General features: G+C 41.3%; 1 protein-coding gene across 2 annotated transcripts; it reads right to left on the reverse strand.

Moving 5' to 3' along the window:
• Positions 1 to 466: 466 nt before the first annotated feature.
• Positions 467 to 18,063, reverse strand: LOC311231142 (uncharacterized protein). 2 transcript variants are annotated; one of them, XM_084317646.1, is made up of 8 exons: positions 17,360 to 18,063; positions 17,031 to 17,090; positions 16,074 to 16,112; positions 15,905 to 15,953; positions 15,109 to 15,187; positions 14,781 to 14,847; positions 13,564 to 13,712; positions 467 to 4,412 (listed from the first exon to the last, which is right to left on the reverse strand). In XM_084317646.1, exons 1-8 carry the CDS (start codon positions 17,999 to 18,001, stop codon positions 3,392 to 3,394), a joined length of 2,106 nt encoding a protein of 701 aa, XP_084173772.1. In that variant the 5' UTR covers positions 18,002 to 18,063; the 3' UTR covers positions 467 to 3,391. The 2 variants fall into 2 exon arrangements, with proteins under 2 accessions (XP_084173772.1, XP_084173771.1); XM_084317645.1 differs by having other exon boundaries at positions 15,905 to 15,956.
• Between the last annotated feature and the right edge of the window lie 410 nt (positions 18,064 to 18,473).

Here is an 18,473-nt window from a genome sequence, read left to right on the forward strand (position 1 = left end):
GACTTGTAGATGGAGGTAGAGGTTTTAAATCCAAGATGTAGCTTTTGTGCAACATTAAAGAATTGTCTCAAAAGTAGCCAAATACATCTTAACTATAAATTACATATTTTGTGAAAAAAAATGTGTGAGTCTTCGTCTGTTGCCCAACTGACCATATAAGGTGAACAGGATGGGCAAAATGGCCACCGTGTGGATAGAGAAAGGGTCTACCAGCATATTTTTCTTAAAAAAAAAAAAAAAGACAAATAAAATATTTTAATAGCAATGACCAACGTTTTTCTATGCAAATTGGATGATTGCATCCCATGGAGGTTACCATTAAGTAGCCTCCTCTTACGAGATTATGGTGATCAACACCACCAGGAAATACTCCCACATCGACTGTATTGGAAAGTCTTTATCAATATGTGACGCAAATCCTCAAAAGGAAAAACCTTTTTTAATTTAAATATATTTTTTATTGGGTTAAAATAATACCAAACATTTAGATGAATCATTATGACATTTAAACATATATCAAAGTTCCAGCCTAATGACACAAAAATAAAACTATTCTCAAAAGAAAAATAATTACTGTAAAAATAATTATACAAGGCAGGTAATGAGCAGATCTGGACAACTCAATCAGTTGTGCAAGGCACAGATAAGCAGTGTGAAAGCTGCCCTTCATTTAACACCACCATCATCATGTGGGGAACCTTCTCCGATTCAGTAACAAACACCAACAATAACACTTCAACAAACCACTGATTGCACAAAAGGCTGTGCGGTTATATTTGGGATAAAAGGCCGATATCCATTGGTGGCAGGGAGGCCAGCAGATTACGGGAGGTCGTCCTGTGAAGGTCTCATGCCGACGGCTAGTGAGCCCATCCCCGGTGAAGTGTCTCTAGACGGTCTAAAGGGCTGCAAACCCTATGGTGAAATGCTATCAGGCACAGAGTGTTTCACAGGAACATGGTACATGGAGAGAGGGGTGCTCAAGGTAAAAATTGGCATTGGTGATAGTGGGGACATGGTACATGGTACATGGAGAGAGATGGGTGCTCAAGGTAAACATTGGCATTGGTGATAGTGGGGACATGGTACATGGAGAGGGGTGCTAAAAGGTAAAAATTGGCATTGGTGATAGTGGGGACATGGTGAGAGGGGTGTTCAGGGTAAAAAGGGGCATTGGTGATGGTGGCAACATGGTGAGGGGTTCTCAAAGTGAAAAGGGGCATTAGTGATGGCAGGAACATGGTACAAGGTGAGAGGGGTGTTCAAGGTAAAAAGGGGCATTGGTGATGGTGGGCACATGGTACATGGTGAGAGCGAGGGGTGTTCAGGGTAAAAAGGGGCCGTGGTTAGGGCTGCAGATTTTGGGAGATAATCTAATTGCGATTTTTCTGACAGATATTGCGATTGCGATAAAATTTGCGATTATAATAAAAAAAAAATGTAAGCAGCCAAACAGAGGTTTATTGTAAAATGCGGCTTGCAGCTGGCCTACGCGGTGGGTCTTTTCAGGACACAGAGCCTGACAATTTTTCTATTTACCTGGGAATCGATACCGGTACCCAACGTTACCTTTTTTTCTGTACTTTACTCTCCTTCTCTGAAGTCTAAACTTCACAACACACAATCTAAAACCCCTTACCTCCCTCTCCCAAACCGATCTTGTATCTCAATGGGACTTCCTGGTTAAACAAAAAAAAAAAAAAAAACGATTTGATAATTGCATCATTCCAAATCGCGATTTCGATTTAAAATAGATTAATTGTGCAGCCCTAGCCATGGTGAGAGGGGTTCTCAAGGTAAACAATGGGCATTGGTGATGATGGGAACATGGTGAGGGGTTCTCAAAGTGAAAAGGGGCATTAGTGATGGCAGGAACATGGTAAGTGGTGAGAGGGGTGCTCAATGTAAAAAAGGGCATTAGTGATGGCAGGAACATGGTACGTGGTGAGAGGGGTGCTCAATGTAAAAAAGGGCATTAGTGATGGCAGGAACATGGTACGTGGTGAGAGGGGTGCTCAATGTAAAAAGGGGCATTAGTGAATGGTGGTACCATGAATTAACACTTTGAATGCCGACGACGTGTATTGTCGTCTTATCAGACCCCCCGTTGAGTGCCGACGACGTGTATGGTCGTTTGATTTTTTTATTAGCGATCTGAATTCATATTTCATCAACCGAGTCTCCCGTTGGTACAGCAGACCCTCTAGGAGCTCAGATGGGAAAATACCGCCCCCTATCGTCTATCCCCGTGTAACTGCAGGTCATTCGATTATACTGCTGGATCTGTGGAGGTGGAGCCAACTGGCTCCACTGTGCTGGCAAGCCGTCTGATGAACATGGAAGTGATCGCGAGTTGGAATGCAGCGTGGAATATATATTTACAGCAGCCAATAATCAATCAATAAACGCGATCGATATTTGCGTTTATTTGAAAACGATTCATAAATAGGCCGACAAATGACAATGTGACTAGTGTATTCGAGAATATTCCAATAAATGCCGTTTATGGGGGAATCTTTCTATTTTCCCGGAAGATTGAGAGAACGATAGCTTTTCGAAATGCTATAAAAAGGATATGAACCGATTAAAAAACAATCCGTTTCGACAATGTTAACTGAAAACAAGTCATTGATAAGCGACGGGCAGATTAGACACATAGCCATAATTTAAAACATAGATTATGCGTTTTTAACGCTAACATTGAAGTGGATGATGGCATTCAAGGGGGTAAAAAGGTAAACAAGGCCGGCACTGTTATTGTAATAGTGAATGATCATTGCATGTATATAGCGCTTTTCTAGACATTCAAAGTGCTTTTTACAGTGTAGGGTGGAAATGGTCTCCTTCACCACCACTGTGTAGCACGCACCCTTGGGCTACGCAGGCTCAATGGCTGCCATATACTGGCACCAGGCACAGATCACACTACACAATGGCTGAAAGAGACGGGGATTGATAGCCGATTAATAGTCAAACAGAATCAAAGCAGAGATCCTCCCGACAATATGGGATGGACATCGTTTCCTCAACTTGACACAATAAAGCCAATACAACATACAGTAGATAGCATGTCTAGATGATGCACAGGATCAATGCAGGTGGCGGTTCAGGTGGTGCAGGAAAGTGTCCAGCGGCACCAAGCAGTAGCGTGAGTCTACGGGCAAGAATGAAGGAGGAGCGGCACCGCCTTGTCGTCAAGTGTGACTGGTCTTGGATCAGCAGACACACATGACGAGAGGTCCTGCCTGAACTAACGCAAAGCTCTGTTCAGGTCTCAACCCTTGTCGGGTTATAAGTCATCGTCACCTTCATCACTCTCACCGTCATCCTCTTCATTCCTCTAACCCTCTTCAGTATTCCTTCTAGAGCCAGATTCTTCATTGGGGTTCATCTAGTTCCGGGGGACTTCCACACGCTCGTGATCTCCGTCAGGCCCTTTCTCTGCTGTCCCATCCTCCCCTCCGACCGGCAAGGGTGAAACCGAATCCAGGTCCTTCTGGACACGAAGGCTTGTGTTCTTGTTCATATGGTGCTCAGGACCCGGTGGTCCGGCATCGGGAAGCCTGGACTCTGAACCTCTCGCCGCTTCATCTGCAGCCACGTCCTCAATGTGTCCTCGTTCCTCTCCGTGGATCAGCAGATCGCTCTGAGTGGCTGACACGTCTGTTGCTTTCTCATTTCTCTCCGAGTTTCCTTGAAAGTCTTCTCTGGGTAGAGAACGCTCCTGCCCAAATACTGCTTCCACACTAGGAGAATGAGCAGGAGAGTTTTGCTCATTTGAATCAGAGACTGTACTGGATGAATGCATCTTTTTGAGAGGAACCCAATGGCCCCCCTCCATGGTTTGCTTGGTTGTGCTCCCGTGATCGGATTTGGAAACGGTTCCATCCGTTTCCTCATTAGCGTCTGCTTTGTCACCCTGGATCTCAAATTCAGAACCAGGCTTCCTTGTGGTCCCAGGACTGGTGTCAGAATTAATCAGGCTTTTAGGATCTTCTTTCATCGATGGACTGGCATCAGCAGATGGCTTGCTTGTAGATGACCAGACGTTTTGGGCATTGTCGGTAGTACCGTTTGCTTCGTCATCCTGGTTCATCACCACATTTGGTGGATTTACATATGGAAGAGTCACCTGCTTCAGCCATCTCATCTGTATCGTCTTTGGGCACCAAACGAACTCTTCTTGACGGTTGCGGTTCAGATAGGCAAACCTGACCAGTCCCTTGCGTTCAGTCTTATCAAGCACCGCAAACATGTAGTAGTTGAGTAGGCTCTCTTTCATGTTTGGAAGGTTTCCGTGGACCAGAGTCTCCTGCAGGAAGAAGTGGACCAGGGGAGCTTGGTAGCGACTGTACCCCAGAGTTCCCAGGCACTTCAGGATGCGGCTGATGCGAAGGAAATTGTGGGAGTGGCTGTCATGGACAAATAACAGAAAAAATATAGATATCACAACGTGTTACCAATTAGGGTTAAACATTTCTGGAACATTCAAGGAAACTTTCCATGGGTAAGCCATTATTAGCCAAGAAGACTGCCTCCTCACCAAGTCCCACCCCCCAGCTGACAGCATTGTAGTCAGAGCCTGCCCCGCCCCTTACAACTCTTTCCTCCCTCCCTCCCTCCCTCCCGTCGAGGCACAGCCGGTGCTGGCTGCAGCAGACTACACATAGGCTGTCTCAGACATACTGTAGTCGACATGAGTCAACAAATGTACATGCCTGTTTGAATTTATGTTGTACCATTATTACTGTAAAAATTTAATGATTGTGAAATTATTGTTTAATGAGACTATGATCTGTATGTGTATGTCACTGAATTTCCCCAAGGGGATTTAATAAAGTATCTATCTCTATCTATTAGGGGCGACAGTGAGGTAGAGCGGTCGTCTGGTAATCGGAAGGTTCCCTGTTCGATACCTGCTCCTCCCGGGCAGTGTGTTGAAATGTCCTTGAGCAAGACACTTAACTCCGCCCTAACGGCTGCCGGTATGAATGTGTGAGTGAATGGGTGAATGTGAGGAACAAAATTGTAAAGCGCTTCGGATGAAATATATATATTTTACCATTTATTAAACAAACGTTATTACATTGAAACATATTTAAAACTCCTATTTCACCTCAAGATGCAGTGAATTATGATTTTGCCGAACATGAAATCACATTTAATTATTTTCTTGGAATATGTTTAGTTTGCAGGGATTAAAGCAAAAAAAATTCTCCTGACTGAAGTTTTTTTCAGGCCAAGTCATATTCTTATTTTAACCTCCACTGTATTTTTTTTTAATAGCGTTCGCGTTCTAAGGGAGCCTACTTGTAGAGCCTACTGTCCTGACTGTGACTATAGACCCTACTGTTGTGGTTGTTGTGCCAGGCAGGGAGGCTGTGTGCTGGAGAGCGTGAATGCAAGTCTTGTGGCTAGCTTCTGATTGATGGCGAGCTAGCACCATTTTCCCATTACTTTAAACCATGAACTAAACGGCTTGTTATCATACAAACAAGGGACTAAACACGTTTCGCAATTATGCCACAAAAACAATAGACAGTCTCCTCCTTTGTATATATTTACTGTTAGGATCTCTGGGTAACAGTACTGTATATTTGCATATCGTATATGTGACAAATGTAACAGTATATACCTGTAAGTCATGTATGTCCCTATGTCATAAATGTCATGATGTCATGTATGTTGTGTATGTCATAAATGTCACTATGAATTGAAAATGGGGGACCCTGATGATGTAAACAAGACAAACGTCTTTCTCTGGTCTGCATCCCCTTAACAATTGTGTGTATTGCTACTGGATTTACCAGATCCAGAGTGAATGAATGAATGAAGACTTTATTTAATACACGAGACCCTCTTCTTGGGACCAAGTAAGGTTTCGTCGATAATCCAATGTACAGTTACCCCCCCCCCCCGCCTACCCAACCACCTCCAATGTACAGTCCCCCCACCCCACCTACCCAACCTCCTCCAATGTACAGTTTCTTCGTCAAATGTATATACTCTTTTATTAGACTTTTTGTATCACAAACAATACTGTATTTGTAAATCTGGTATGTCATAAATGTATAGATGTAGCAGTATTGTCTATCTGTATGTCATGTGTGTCATATATGTTATGATGAATTGAAAATGGGGGACCCTGATGTAAACAAGACGAAAGTCTTTCTCTGGTCTGCATCCCCTTAACAATTGTGTGTATTGAGCTGTACTGTATTGTACCCATTCTGCAATCTGTTAATAAAATGTTCAATCAATCAATCAGTATTTAACAGATTGCAGAATGGGTACAATACAGTACGGCTCAATACACACAATTGTTAACACTTTGGATGCCAGCGACATGTTTTGTCGTTAGTTCATGCAGACCTATGAATGCCACCAACGCTATATAGCGTTTGTTTGTCGTTTTTTTAATTTATTGGCGATTTGAATTCATATTTCATCAATCGAGCCTCAGGTTAGTGCTGCAGAGTCTCTCTGAGCTCAATTGGGAAGATACCGCCCCCTATCGTCTCTCCCTGTGTAACTGCACCCCATTAGTTTAGACTGATGGGGGTGGGGCGGGCCAGTTTCCTCATTTTACTTTTCCGTCAAGCCAACTGAAGAGACCCAAGTTGATCGCCGACCCCAGAACAGCGTGGATTATGTATTTCCAGCACCCAACGCTGAATCAATAAACGCGATCGATATTTGGAATGGCGATCAGGAATTGGAATAATCTTTTTAGATAACATCTGATCTGAGGTAAGGAATCTATTTTACCAGTCTTGGGATAATCAGAGCTTTTTTACAGATATATCAACGTGTCCCATATGTGTGTGTGTGTGCCGCTGATAAGGAAATGAGAGAATCGATATTTCAGCCCGCTTCTATAGCGTGCATAAGTACACATATACTAGCGATAATCTAGCGTTTATTTGAAAACGATTCATAAATAGGCCGAAAAATGACCGTTTGTGTATGCCAGAATATTCCAGTAAATGCAGTTTATCACGGAATCTTAATATTTTCCTGAAAAACTAGGGCTTTTCAAAATGCTATAAAACGGAAATGAAGCGATTAAAAAACAATCCGTTTCGACAATGTTGACTGCAAACAAGTCATTGATAAGCGATGGGCAGATTAGACACATAGCCATAATTTAACAGAGATTATGCGTTCACAACGATATCATTGAAGTGGGTGCTGGCATTCAGCCAGGTAAGTACAACACCCCCTGGTGGCTCTGAAAGTGTTAAGGGGATGCAGACCAGAGAAAGACGTTGGTCTTGTTTACATCAGGGTCCCCCATTTTCAATTCATAGTGACATTTATGACATACACGACATCATGACATTTATGGCATAGGGACATATGTGACATACTACAGGTATATAGTAATGTTACATTTGTGACATATATCCGATATGCAAATATACAGTAATGTTACCCATAGATCCTGACAGAGTATATACATATGATGGGGAGGAGACTGTACATGAACCCATTTAGACCTGATGCTGCGTGTGTGTGTTTATACCTTTAAGGCTGGATGCTACATGTGCGTGTAGTTAGCTTTAAGACCTGATGCAACGTTTAGGTCATTTCAGACAGTGTCGCCATTTTCAAGGTATGCGAGTAATGAAAAGCGCTGTGATTCGCTGAAATACATGTGGGGGAATGCTTTGGGATTTTAATTATAATTTTTTTATTAACACTTTCAGCGCCAGACCCGACATTTCTCGGGTTATCTCGCCATCGTTTGAGCGCCAGAACCCGAGAAATCTCGGGTTTTCGATCATTTTCATAATTTTTTCTTTTATTTGATTTTAATATTCTATACAGTCTCACAGACCTCAGTGTATCATTGGGACTCATTCTGAGACATCAAGATTGCAATGTCGGCCGAATCATGCTAGGTGGCAGTATCTTATATTTAGTATTTTATATTTGTTGTTTATAGATTTTTTTTTATAAATGTCAATGCACATTATAGTAAATTAATGATGTTCAAATAAAAGCCCAAGTTGTAATCTATCAAATGGTTTTCATTTCATGTTTCTACCTGCTCCAGAGGCTGATATATAAAAGGTTTTAGTGAAGATTGACAATTCTGAAAATCTTTCCAAAAAACCCTCAGGTTTTAAGAGATTGTGTAGAATAATTGCATAGGTTTTAATAGGCGTGTTTAGGTCTAAATGGGTTAAGAGGGGGTGGGGTGGCTGGGAGAAAAAAAGATACATACGGTGGGGAGAGAATATATGGTGGGAAGGAGACTGTCTACAGATACACCTGTGTGATGTTGCTACGGAGTTAAGCTAATAAAGGATACTCGTCACAACCACAACAGTATTTGTACTGTGAAGTAACACCGCTATCTTCAAACTTCCATTCCTCTCGAAAATTTCTTTTGTTGGGTGGTGCCGCTCATCCTTTTCGTCTGAGAAAACCGCGGTGGTTTTTCTTTTTAGTGGCCGGCTTACTCCTTCCATTTAACCGACGCTATTAAGCTAACGTTAGCTAATCGGTATAGCAGCGTTACAGTGCAAGCAGGTGGATGTGACGTCGGTAAACAAGGAGAGTTGACGCGCGAGGCTGCAAAAAAGGCGACTGTCGTAAAACCAAAACACACCGCAGTTTAAATTATTTTACATTACTATTTTGTTACCCTGCCATGTGGTGGACAGACCTCTCAGACCTCGCAAATGTCACTCGCCCAATAGCCTCCAGCTACAACCGCGGAGCGAGCAGCGGAATCCTGTTTCTCGAGTCGCTGAGTCCTGCCATTGTTGCTCCGCAGCTCGCCAATGACTGCTTGGCGCGGCCACGCCGTGATAGAAAATTCCCTTTTTCATGATATTCAACGACTCTGATTGGCTCAATTTTGTTTCAATCTGTATGCATCTACAAATCATATTATACCAGATTAAGGCTGAGCCCCAACGTTCGTTCGTTACGCTGGCATTCGGATTTTAATGAATGGGTTCGAACGTTCGAAAAAAGAAAAAGAAAAAAAAAGAGGCGCGCAGGGTTGAGTCGAGGTGAGGAGGCGCGTCCCTGCGGCGCTCGCTCAATTATTCAATCATGGCAGCTGCAAGAAGTGGGAAGACGTCACCTGTGTGGAAACACTTTAAATTAACGGAGGATGAGGCAAAGGCTGTGTGTCAAATGTGCGACAAGCACTTGGTATTCCACGGTGGCACATCCAACCTGGCTGCTCATTTAAAAATGATGGCGCCAGGTTACACCATGCCCAAAAGATCCACTGTTTCCAACAACAAGTACAGGGCCGTGCAGGAGAAAGTCTCCTTTTACATTGACCATGCCGCTGTGGCATTCACAACAGACGCTTGGACGTCACGTCGGTGGCGATGGAGGCGTACATGGCAGTCACCTGTCATTTTATTTCCAACGAGTGGGAACTCCTGGGATATGTCTTGGAAACAAAAGAACTGGAGATAAAACATTCTGGAGTAAACATCGCGCAACGCCTGGGTGAAGTGGCTGGCGCGTATCGTATGGCATACCCAACAAAAAGTGAGTGCGTTATATATGATATTATGTTTGACTGCTGTCTTTTCCCTTTATTTTCTTCTGAGTGCTTTGTTTACATTGTTTACATGAACAGCCACCACTGTAAACATTTTTTTTTTCACCGATAGACTATGCAATGCCGCCCCCCGTAAAATCTATAATAATAAAATTAATTAATAAAAAAAAGTGCACTTCATACTAATGTACAGTACAGGGTTGCAATCAGTGATGGGAATAAGGGCTTTATAAATAACGGCGTTATAAATAACGGCGTTAGTTTTTTCAGTATTACTCTTCCAATCTTAACGCCGTTACCGTTACTGCCAAAAAATGCGGCGCGTTACTGTCTATGATTGAAGCTGTTTTTTTTTCATCAGACAGATCTCTCCGCAGAGAGGCATACTGTTCTTCTCAGCCAACCTCAGCGCGATTGGCTGAGGTTGAGTAAAATGTCATGGTAAGCCAATCAGAGGTAGAGGTGGGCGGGTGCCTCCAGAGTCTGACACAGCGACAACACAAGAGAGTTCAGTCAACGTGAGACCGTGGGTCCGTGTACGATTTGACGTACACAAATAATCCAAAACGAATCCAACAAACAACACAAGCGAGCAGTCAATGACAGACTGAGCGTTTTTGACTGAGTCCATGAGTTTTTTGTTCACTCTTGTGTTAGTTGTGTTGCAGCGCAGGGCACTGCAGTAGTGGAGGCTCTACTCTGCTGACATCGTGTTGCACTTCCTGGTTTAATAGCACAGTCTTCAGGTGCTCAGAGTCAGAGATATATATATCTGTATGTCATGCATGTCTTAAATGTCATGATTAGATTTGTTTAGATTATTATATCTGTATGTTGTGTATGTCATAAATGTCATGAATTGAAAATGGGGGACCCTGATGTAAACAAGACGAGAGTCTTTCTCTGATCTGCATCCCCTTAACAATTGTGTGTATTGAGCTGTACTGTACCCATTCTGCAATCTGTTCATTAAAATGTTCAATCAATCAGTATATATTTGTTATTTATTCTTGGTATAGTGCTTAACAAGCATAATTTAATGTTGCCCAGTTGTGGCCTGTTGAGGGGCAATACATATCAAAAGTTCCAAAACATCTATTGTGTTTGTATTTGTATGATCCACCATATAAATATAGTAATTATAATATCTACATACATGGCATTTGATTGGAGGCTAGTCTCACTTTGTCCCACAGCAACATTAAAATAGTTTAGGTTTGTGTATGTTGTTTATGTAAAGAAATTACTTGAAAGTAACGCAATAGTTACTTCCTGAAGTAACTAGTTACTTTTATAATTTGTAACTGAGTAAGTAATTTAGTTACTTTTTGGAAGAAGTAACTAGTAACGGTAACTAGTTACTTTTTAAAAGTAACTTGCCCAACACTGGATGCAATTTAACTGAATTCCGATTAAATAGGGATATTTGTACCAGAACATGTCACAATACACTAGTATTACCTTATTATGTGCACCCCCCCCCCCCCAAACAAGTTAACAATAAGCTAAAATCTTTTATTGAAATTGGCCAATATTTCAGAACGATCGTTTTTTGGATCTTTGGACATTAAGTTGTATGAAATACTTGCCAGTTGTGTAGTCGATACAAAGCTATTATGTTACAGAGTCCCGTGGTTGGAGTTCTGGCCCAGTTCAGAGCGAACCGGGAAGATTTAGACAGACAGCAAATGGGGTCAGGTCACGTAACCCAAAAGTGTTTAATCCACACCACAACATGCAGGCAAATAGTTACCCATTTCCAACACACAGTCATCCAGCATTTTGAAACAGCTGATAGGCCACGTTACTTGTGAACTGGCTCCAGCACATAGTAATACTACAACAGTGTATTGTTGTAGGTTAAAAAAAAAGAAAAGATGCATGGAGCTGGGAGAGGGGATATTCATATTCTGAGATGAAACTAGTCAATTTATCTTAAAAACATCAAAACATTTTCAAGAAAAAAAACTTGTTTAAACTTGTACATTATGAGGAAAAGAATATCACAAATTTAACTCACACATTAACAAAAGAAACATGTAAATTAGGTTGCTTAGCGAGCTGGTGCTGGAGAGTGCGTTTTTCCTCACTTAACAACGATAAAGGATTTAGGTGCCTGCAAAATTTACCAACTAATGATACAACTAATTAATACCACATTGGATGTACAACTGTCACGTGTCGCTGCATACTATCCGTCCCGACTGTTCCACTAGTGATAAAGATTGCATCGTTGTTATTTTTGTCATATTTGGACAACTCACAGCAACTTATTCCTCTTGTTAAATCCTATTTGGACAACTCACAGCAACTTATTCCTCTTGTTAAATCATATTTGGACATTTGATTTATAGCTGGCCATCACTTTGGTTCTGGAGTGGAATGTGAGTCCCAGTGCGCCTGGAACTACCCTGGGTAAAAAATTTGCCAAGCTGTGCGTAGAATGACTTCCCTCATCTCTGTCTGAATGACTGTCAGGGCGTTGCTGGAACAGCCCACAGCTTTGGGCTGAGACACTGACTAAAGTGAACCAGTAGTATCGAAAAGGTCATCTATTAAAGAAACTTGAAACTTATCCAGTGTAATTATTTAGTTTCTGTAAATAATTACACTGGATAGATGACCTTTTCGATACTACTGGTTCACTTTAGTCAGTGTCTCTTTTTTACCCAGGGTAGTTCCAGGCGCACTGGGACTCACATTCCACTCCAGAACCAAAGTTCAGCCATTGTGTAGTGTGATGTGTGCCTGGTGCCAGTGTATGGCAGCCATTGAGCCTGCATAGCCCAAGGTTGGGTGCTACCAGTGGTGGTGAAGGAGGCAATTTCCACCCTACATTGTGGGGAGCACTTTGAGTGTCTAGAAAAGCAATATATATATGTAATGAATTATTATTATTTTATTATTAAGCTCACACGTGTCTGTGCACCATGCACCTGCTACGGCTGCCGACCTAACTAACATCAATTGTACCCAATACATTATCCATTACTGGAAGATTATAAGAGTAATATCATTGTGTTAAGCTCATGTCTGATGTGCATCATCTCCCTCTCATCCTGCGCCTTTAAATTAAATTCTGGAGGGCGGCTGTGCCATTTTCTGATGTACAGATAAAGAGTCTACAGCCACATGCAGACTGTCCTTATATACCTTAACTAACTGCCGGGCCGCACATGGTTGTCCAGTGAGAAAACACTCTCCACTTGCTTTTCCATTGCCCTGGCCCGACACGTCAGACCCATGGAAGCCAAGCACATTTTCCCTGTACATTTACGACTTTAATCTCAGAAATGTATTTTCTCCGAATATTACCCCCCTCTCCCAGCTCTGCATTTATTTATTTAACATACAATGTTTAATGTTGTTTATTTAACCTAATACTCCCTGGCTTGTACACTGGCTTTTTCAATAAACTAAATAGAGCCAAGTGATAGCAGCATCCATCTATGTGGTGGAAATGGAAAACCCTTTTACCTGCATGTTGTGGTTTCTGGAAATGTCCCAGAAAGTTATATAGTTATTAGTGATGCACAATATATTGGCTGCCGATATAATAGCGGCCGATATGGCCGTTTTTGTACGCATCAGTATTGGTCCGATATCAAGATAGGGCCGATATTTAAATTTTTTATATTATTATAATTTTTTTTTTTTAATCTTTAAAAAAATTATTATTATTATTATTTCTTTTTTTATACATGTTTTGGCCTTAAATTGTTTAAAAATATCAGTAATTTCTGAAAATAAGTTACAAAAGTAAAAAATAAATAAAAAATGCGTTTTGGAAAATAGCTCTTTATTTGATTATCATAAAAAAGTTTTCTATACAGAGATATCGACATCGGTAAATATCGGTATCGGCCAGAACAGCAATATTAATATCGGTTATCGGTCACAATTTTCACATCGGTGCATCACTAATAGTTATAATAGCTAATAATAGTATTATATAAAAGATGTAATATAGGCCAACTCTACTCTTATTTTAAATTAAAAAAAAATAGAAGAAAAAAATGAAACCTCACCTGTTCAAGTGGTCAGATCTCTCCTCCCAGTTTGATGCTCTCACGACTTCTCCCGTTTCCTCGTTGGAAAGGTAGATACCATAGAAGTCCAGCATGAGCTTGTAGGACTCCAGCAGATTCTGCTTTGCGACGGTATTTTTACAGAAAGCCTGAGGGGAGTAGACTGTCAGTCAAAACTAGGGATGCACGATATTGATTTTTTGACACCGATAACTTTATGCTCCTCAAGCCGATACCTATTGTATTATAATATTTTTTTTAACTGTATATATATATATATATATATATATATATATATATATATATTTTTTATCAATTTTTTTTTTTTTTTAGTATTTATAAGCTCCGACGTCATCAGTACTGCTATCGGTACTCGAGAAATTATGGAGTTTTTTTTTGAGGAATTTAAACGTCGCAAACTAATCTTGTTGGCCGTTGTCTATAATATATCTCTCCTGCCTCTGTGTGTCTGCCTGCGCGGGGAGCGGGCTGCCTGCTCTCTCCTCTCTTCTCTCCCACACACACACACACTCACTCACACACACACACACACACCGAGTACAGACAGCTCTGCTCTCATAATGGCGGACAGAACGAAATGTTCAAAAGTCTGGGTCTATTTTACTAAAGTCGATGCTGACAACGCTCGTTGCCACAAGTGCAACAAGACATTTGCCAGTAATGTATAAGCGCTGTCAATGTGGCTGGCGGGGAGATAACGTTAGCTCCGAGTAGAGTAATGGCTGACAATCCGGAGGTAAATAAACGAACGAGAGCTTCTGATTGGTGGTAAGAAGAAGAGGTGGGTGCAAGCCGTGGGACGTAATTGGCAGATCGACTGTCTGTCTCCGAATGTAACGTGACTACGTCACAGCCAAGAAAGGGAGCGCTGGATTTGTGAAAAACTCCCTGTTCCTAAACCACACGCTATCAGTTTTACCACAGTACTGGCAAAACGGGAGGAGGCTATAATAAAAACAAGCGCCCTTCATCCAAATCCACCCACACCGGATTTCTTTTAACCAAAAAATGTATTATATGTTATCGGAGCTATCAATAACGTTATCGAGTTTATCGGGATGACGTTATAATTGCTGATATCGGCCCGATAATTATCGTGCAGCCCTAGTCAAAACAGTTTGGGAAATACATTATTTGCTCTTCTTTCGTAATGACATTACAATGCTGCACATCTGTTGGTAATCATGGCAGGTCACCTGAATTTCCTCTTTTGTAAGTTCCTTGGCTTGGTTGTTTAGTCCTGGCTCTTGGAGTGGGAACAACCTGCCAGACAATAACATTTAATTGAGATTAATATACAACTACATTTGTACTTGGGGCGACAGTGGCTCGGGAGGTAGAGCAGTCGTCTGGTAATCCGGAGGTTCCCGGTTCGATTCCTGCTCCTCCCGTGGTGAAGTGTCCTTGAGCAAGACACTTAACCCCTAATTGCTCCTGTAAATCGATTTGGATAAAAGCACCATTTAGCATTGGCTACTTGAGTAAGAGCACTTAGAATGCTCTTTTAATCACAAAATAACTTACCACTGAATGAATGTGTGTGTATACTCCAGTTGGTAATAGTCCTCAAACCAATCACTGTGAAATTCTTCAATGTAGATGCCTTGTGGAAAAAAAGAAATACAGAAGCTATTACTCGGAACACACCCAAACGCATGCATGCATACACACACAATCCAAATTTAGGGGTGGAATAATGCAATGAACTCTCTGAAGTGTATCTGGAACAAAAACCAGGTGGATGGTGGCTAGTACATTATCTCCAATCAATTGTACTTATTGTTATGAGAACATTAGAAACGTATACATAATGTGTGTGGGGGAGGGGGTTACTGGGAGGGCTCTGTTTGTTTATTGTATTTTCATTCATCATTTATTTTATTACTGTATCTGTATTACGTACCCAAGAAGTGAGTTACCAGTACATTTGTTTAAAGTCATGTATGTTTATTTATTTTTTGTAATCCGTCAGAGATGTAAGCCTTGGGCCGCTACACAGAACACTTCGTGCCCGTTTGTGTTGCTTTACATCTTTGTATTCGTATTTCAATGTCAATCTTTTAATTTCAATGTCTTTTGTCGTTTGACATTTGTGTAAAAAGGGAGAATACCAATAAAAATATCTATAAAAAAAAGAAACATATATATTATGTTCTAAACACCCAGATGCATGGATACGGATCAATCCTAATCTAAATCCTATTCCAAAAGCCTTTTCCCAAGGGGAGATTTATATTAAAGAATACATCATAGAACTGAGATATCCCTCTAAAAATGTCCCATAAAGTTGACACTGCAAGCTGCTGGAGGCCTACTGTACCATCAGGAGCAGAGCGAATGTTTCCAATGTAGAACTCCAAATTAGGCATCTGCTGTTGGAAAGAAATGGATAATATGTTGGTATGGACACTCACATACATACTGCATCTTTAATTAAACAAAGCAGCCATCTAACCTTCTCAGCCGGTTTAGAAGGTAGTGGTACTTACAGGTTCTTGGTGCCAGCTTCGGTGGCTGCGAGTCTTGCCCTGTAGAGGACATAGAGGACATGTTTGACTACAAAGGAAACACAACTGAAACCATCCAGGGCTTTGGAAACCCAGAGGCATTCGATGGGAGACAGTCTGATGTAATTGACCTATCTTAAACTATATATATATTTTTTTTGGATACTCCAGGAGTATTGAGATAGGTCCATTCAGCTGATCTGTGGCTTCTCCCACGGGGCACAATAACACTAGCCCACAAACGCCACGTAGATCCACAAAATACTCTTTGATTAACATTTAATTATTTATTATGACTTTGAATATTAATTATGTATTTATTTCCTGGATAAATGGCTCTTTGTACATAATATGCAATGCTGCAGCTGGAAACACATGATGGAAACACTAATAATAATAATAATAATAATATGCACTTGCCACAAAAACGGAGCATGAAGTTTCACTGCTGGGTGAGCAAGTTGCAGTGAAATGAATGGGCAGCGATTTTGGATTTTCAGTTTCCTTTCTCCTTCAGGCTAGGCATATACATCGCTTACAAAAACATATCTTGGTCATTTGATGGCAATTTCAGCTTCACCATGATTTCAAACATTGTATGATTGATTTACCATGTCACCGACATGTAACAAGTCATGTTTCAATATCACTATGAATTGAAAATGGGGGACCCTGATGTAAACAAGACAAACGTCTTTCTCTGGTCTGCATCCCGTGTATTGAGCCGTACTCTATTGTACCCATTCTGCAAGCTGTTAAATAAAGTTCTCATTCATTCAGCATGGTACAACTCCTGCACTTAAATATGGTATAATCCAATCGAAAACATACCATATATTCAGTGATAAAAAACGATATACCATGATACTTTTTCGTAAGGGATAAGAGACTAACTAAATCCTTGTGTTTGTGTGTGTTTGTGTGCTGTGTGTAACTTACAGGGTAGTCGTGTCTGTAGTTCCACATGTCCCTTGATGCATTTTTGAATCTGTCAAACTTCTGTTGATGATAAATACACATGTATTAATACAACACACGTGGCCCATGTGGCCTACAATGACAACAGTTTGGTGTCGCTCATTATTATGACTTGAGCTACTTTTCAGTTGTCAAGAAAAGCCTTTGCACAGCTTCCTGTAGCTGCATAGTGCATTTACTTAGACATGTCTCCCTGTCAGTCCCTGACCAAATATCCAAACCAAAAGCTAGCAGACTAAGCTTGAACACAGCACAGGCAGGACGCCTATGTTATTCTGTATGACACTCACATTACTTGTTCGTCTTTGATGCCCAAACCGCTTATTTGACGATTTCAATTCGCTCGATGCCGAGGTCTCCTCCCAAGTTGAATCATACTCGCAGTACAGCTCGTCTTCAGTCAGATCGTTTTCTCCAGTCAGACCATTTTCTTCAGTTTTTAGCAGATTGTTGGTGGTTTCTTCGCCTTCAGTCAGATCGTTTTCTCCAGTCAGACCATTTTCTTCAGTTTTTAGCAGATTGTTGGTGGTTTCTTCGCCTTCAGTCAGATCGTTTTCTCTAGTCAGATCATTTTCTTCCGTTTTTAGCAGCTTGTTGATGGTTTCTTCGTCTTCAGTCAGGTCATTTTCTTCCGTTTTTAGCAGCTTGTTGATGGTTTCTTCGTCTTCAGTCAGATCGTTTTCTCCAGTCAGATCATTTTCTTCAGTTTTTAGCCGCTTGTTGATGGTTTCTTCGACGTCTTCGTCGGTATTTGCCACTCTCTTCGGGGCTGATTGACCAGCACGCACAGGGACTTCAGCTACCGAAGACACTTCCGCGGTGTCCATAGACTCCTTGTCCACATGGTGAGTGGTGGTGGTGGTGGCATTACATTGGTCATCATCGCTAACGCCGCCGATCAATTCCGAATCTTCTATGTCTTTCTCTCGCATTCTACGCCAGAGAAATGTCAGAAGAAAGCCAATTGTCGACAAAACGGGGGATAAGCGACGAAAAAGTTGTCGCAGTGGGCTCATATTGAGGGTGATTTTATTCAGGTATAAAATAGTGAAAACCGATGAGCCAAGAAAAGCTTCCGCTGCAACTGTTGTGAGCGTCCTGGCTGCGTAGCTGCCGTTTCACTTTCGTTTTCTCGTGTTTTCTCCCACGCGGGGTCTGTCTCTCTTCTTCTTTACGTCACACCCCGACAAATAGCTTTTCCACAGCAAAACGGTAGGCAAGGCACCGGGTCTAGAAATGGAGGCTTCAATCTATGTTGTTTAGTCTATCTGTTCAGTACTGCTCAGCACTGAGCTCTTATGAGAGAATTGTTGAATATATATAGATACACAAATGTTCTAGAATGTTTGGTTATGACATACTGTGACATCACAAATGTTCTAGAATGTTTGATTATGACACCAT

Source organism: Notolepis coatsorum (assembly GCF_963971535.1).
Source record: "Notolepis coatsorum genome assembly, chromosome: 6".
NCBI classification, from domain to species: Eukaryota; Metazoa; Chordata; class Actinopteri; order Aulopiformes; family Paralepididae; genus Notolepis; species Notolepis coatsorum.

Bases quoted from the DNA above. Each gene is read 5' to 3' on its own strand.
- LOC311231142 (XM_084317645.1), bottom strand. From the start codon at position 18,001: ATGCGAGAGAAAGACATAGAAGATTCGGAATTGATCGGCGGCGTTAGC. The intron at 16,113-17,030 runs GTAAGTTACACA...TGTCCTCTACAG, and splicing joins ACTACAGACACGACTACCCT to GGCAAGACTCGCAGCCACCG. The intron at 4,413-13,563 runs GTGAGGTTTCAT...TGTCCATGACAG, and splicing joins AGATCTGACCACTTGAACAG to CCACTCCCACAATTTCCTTC.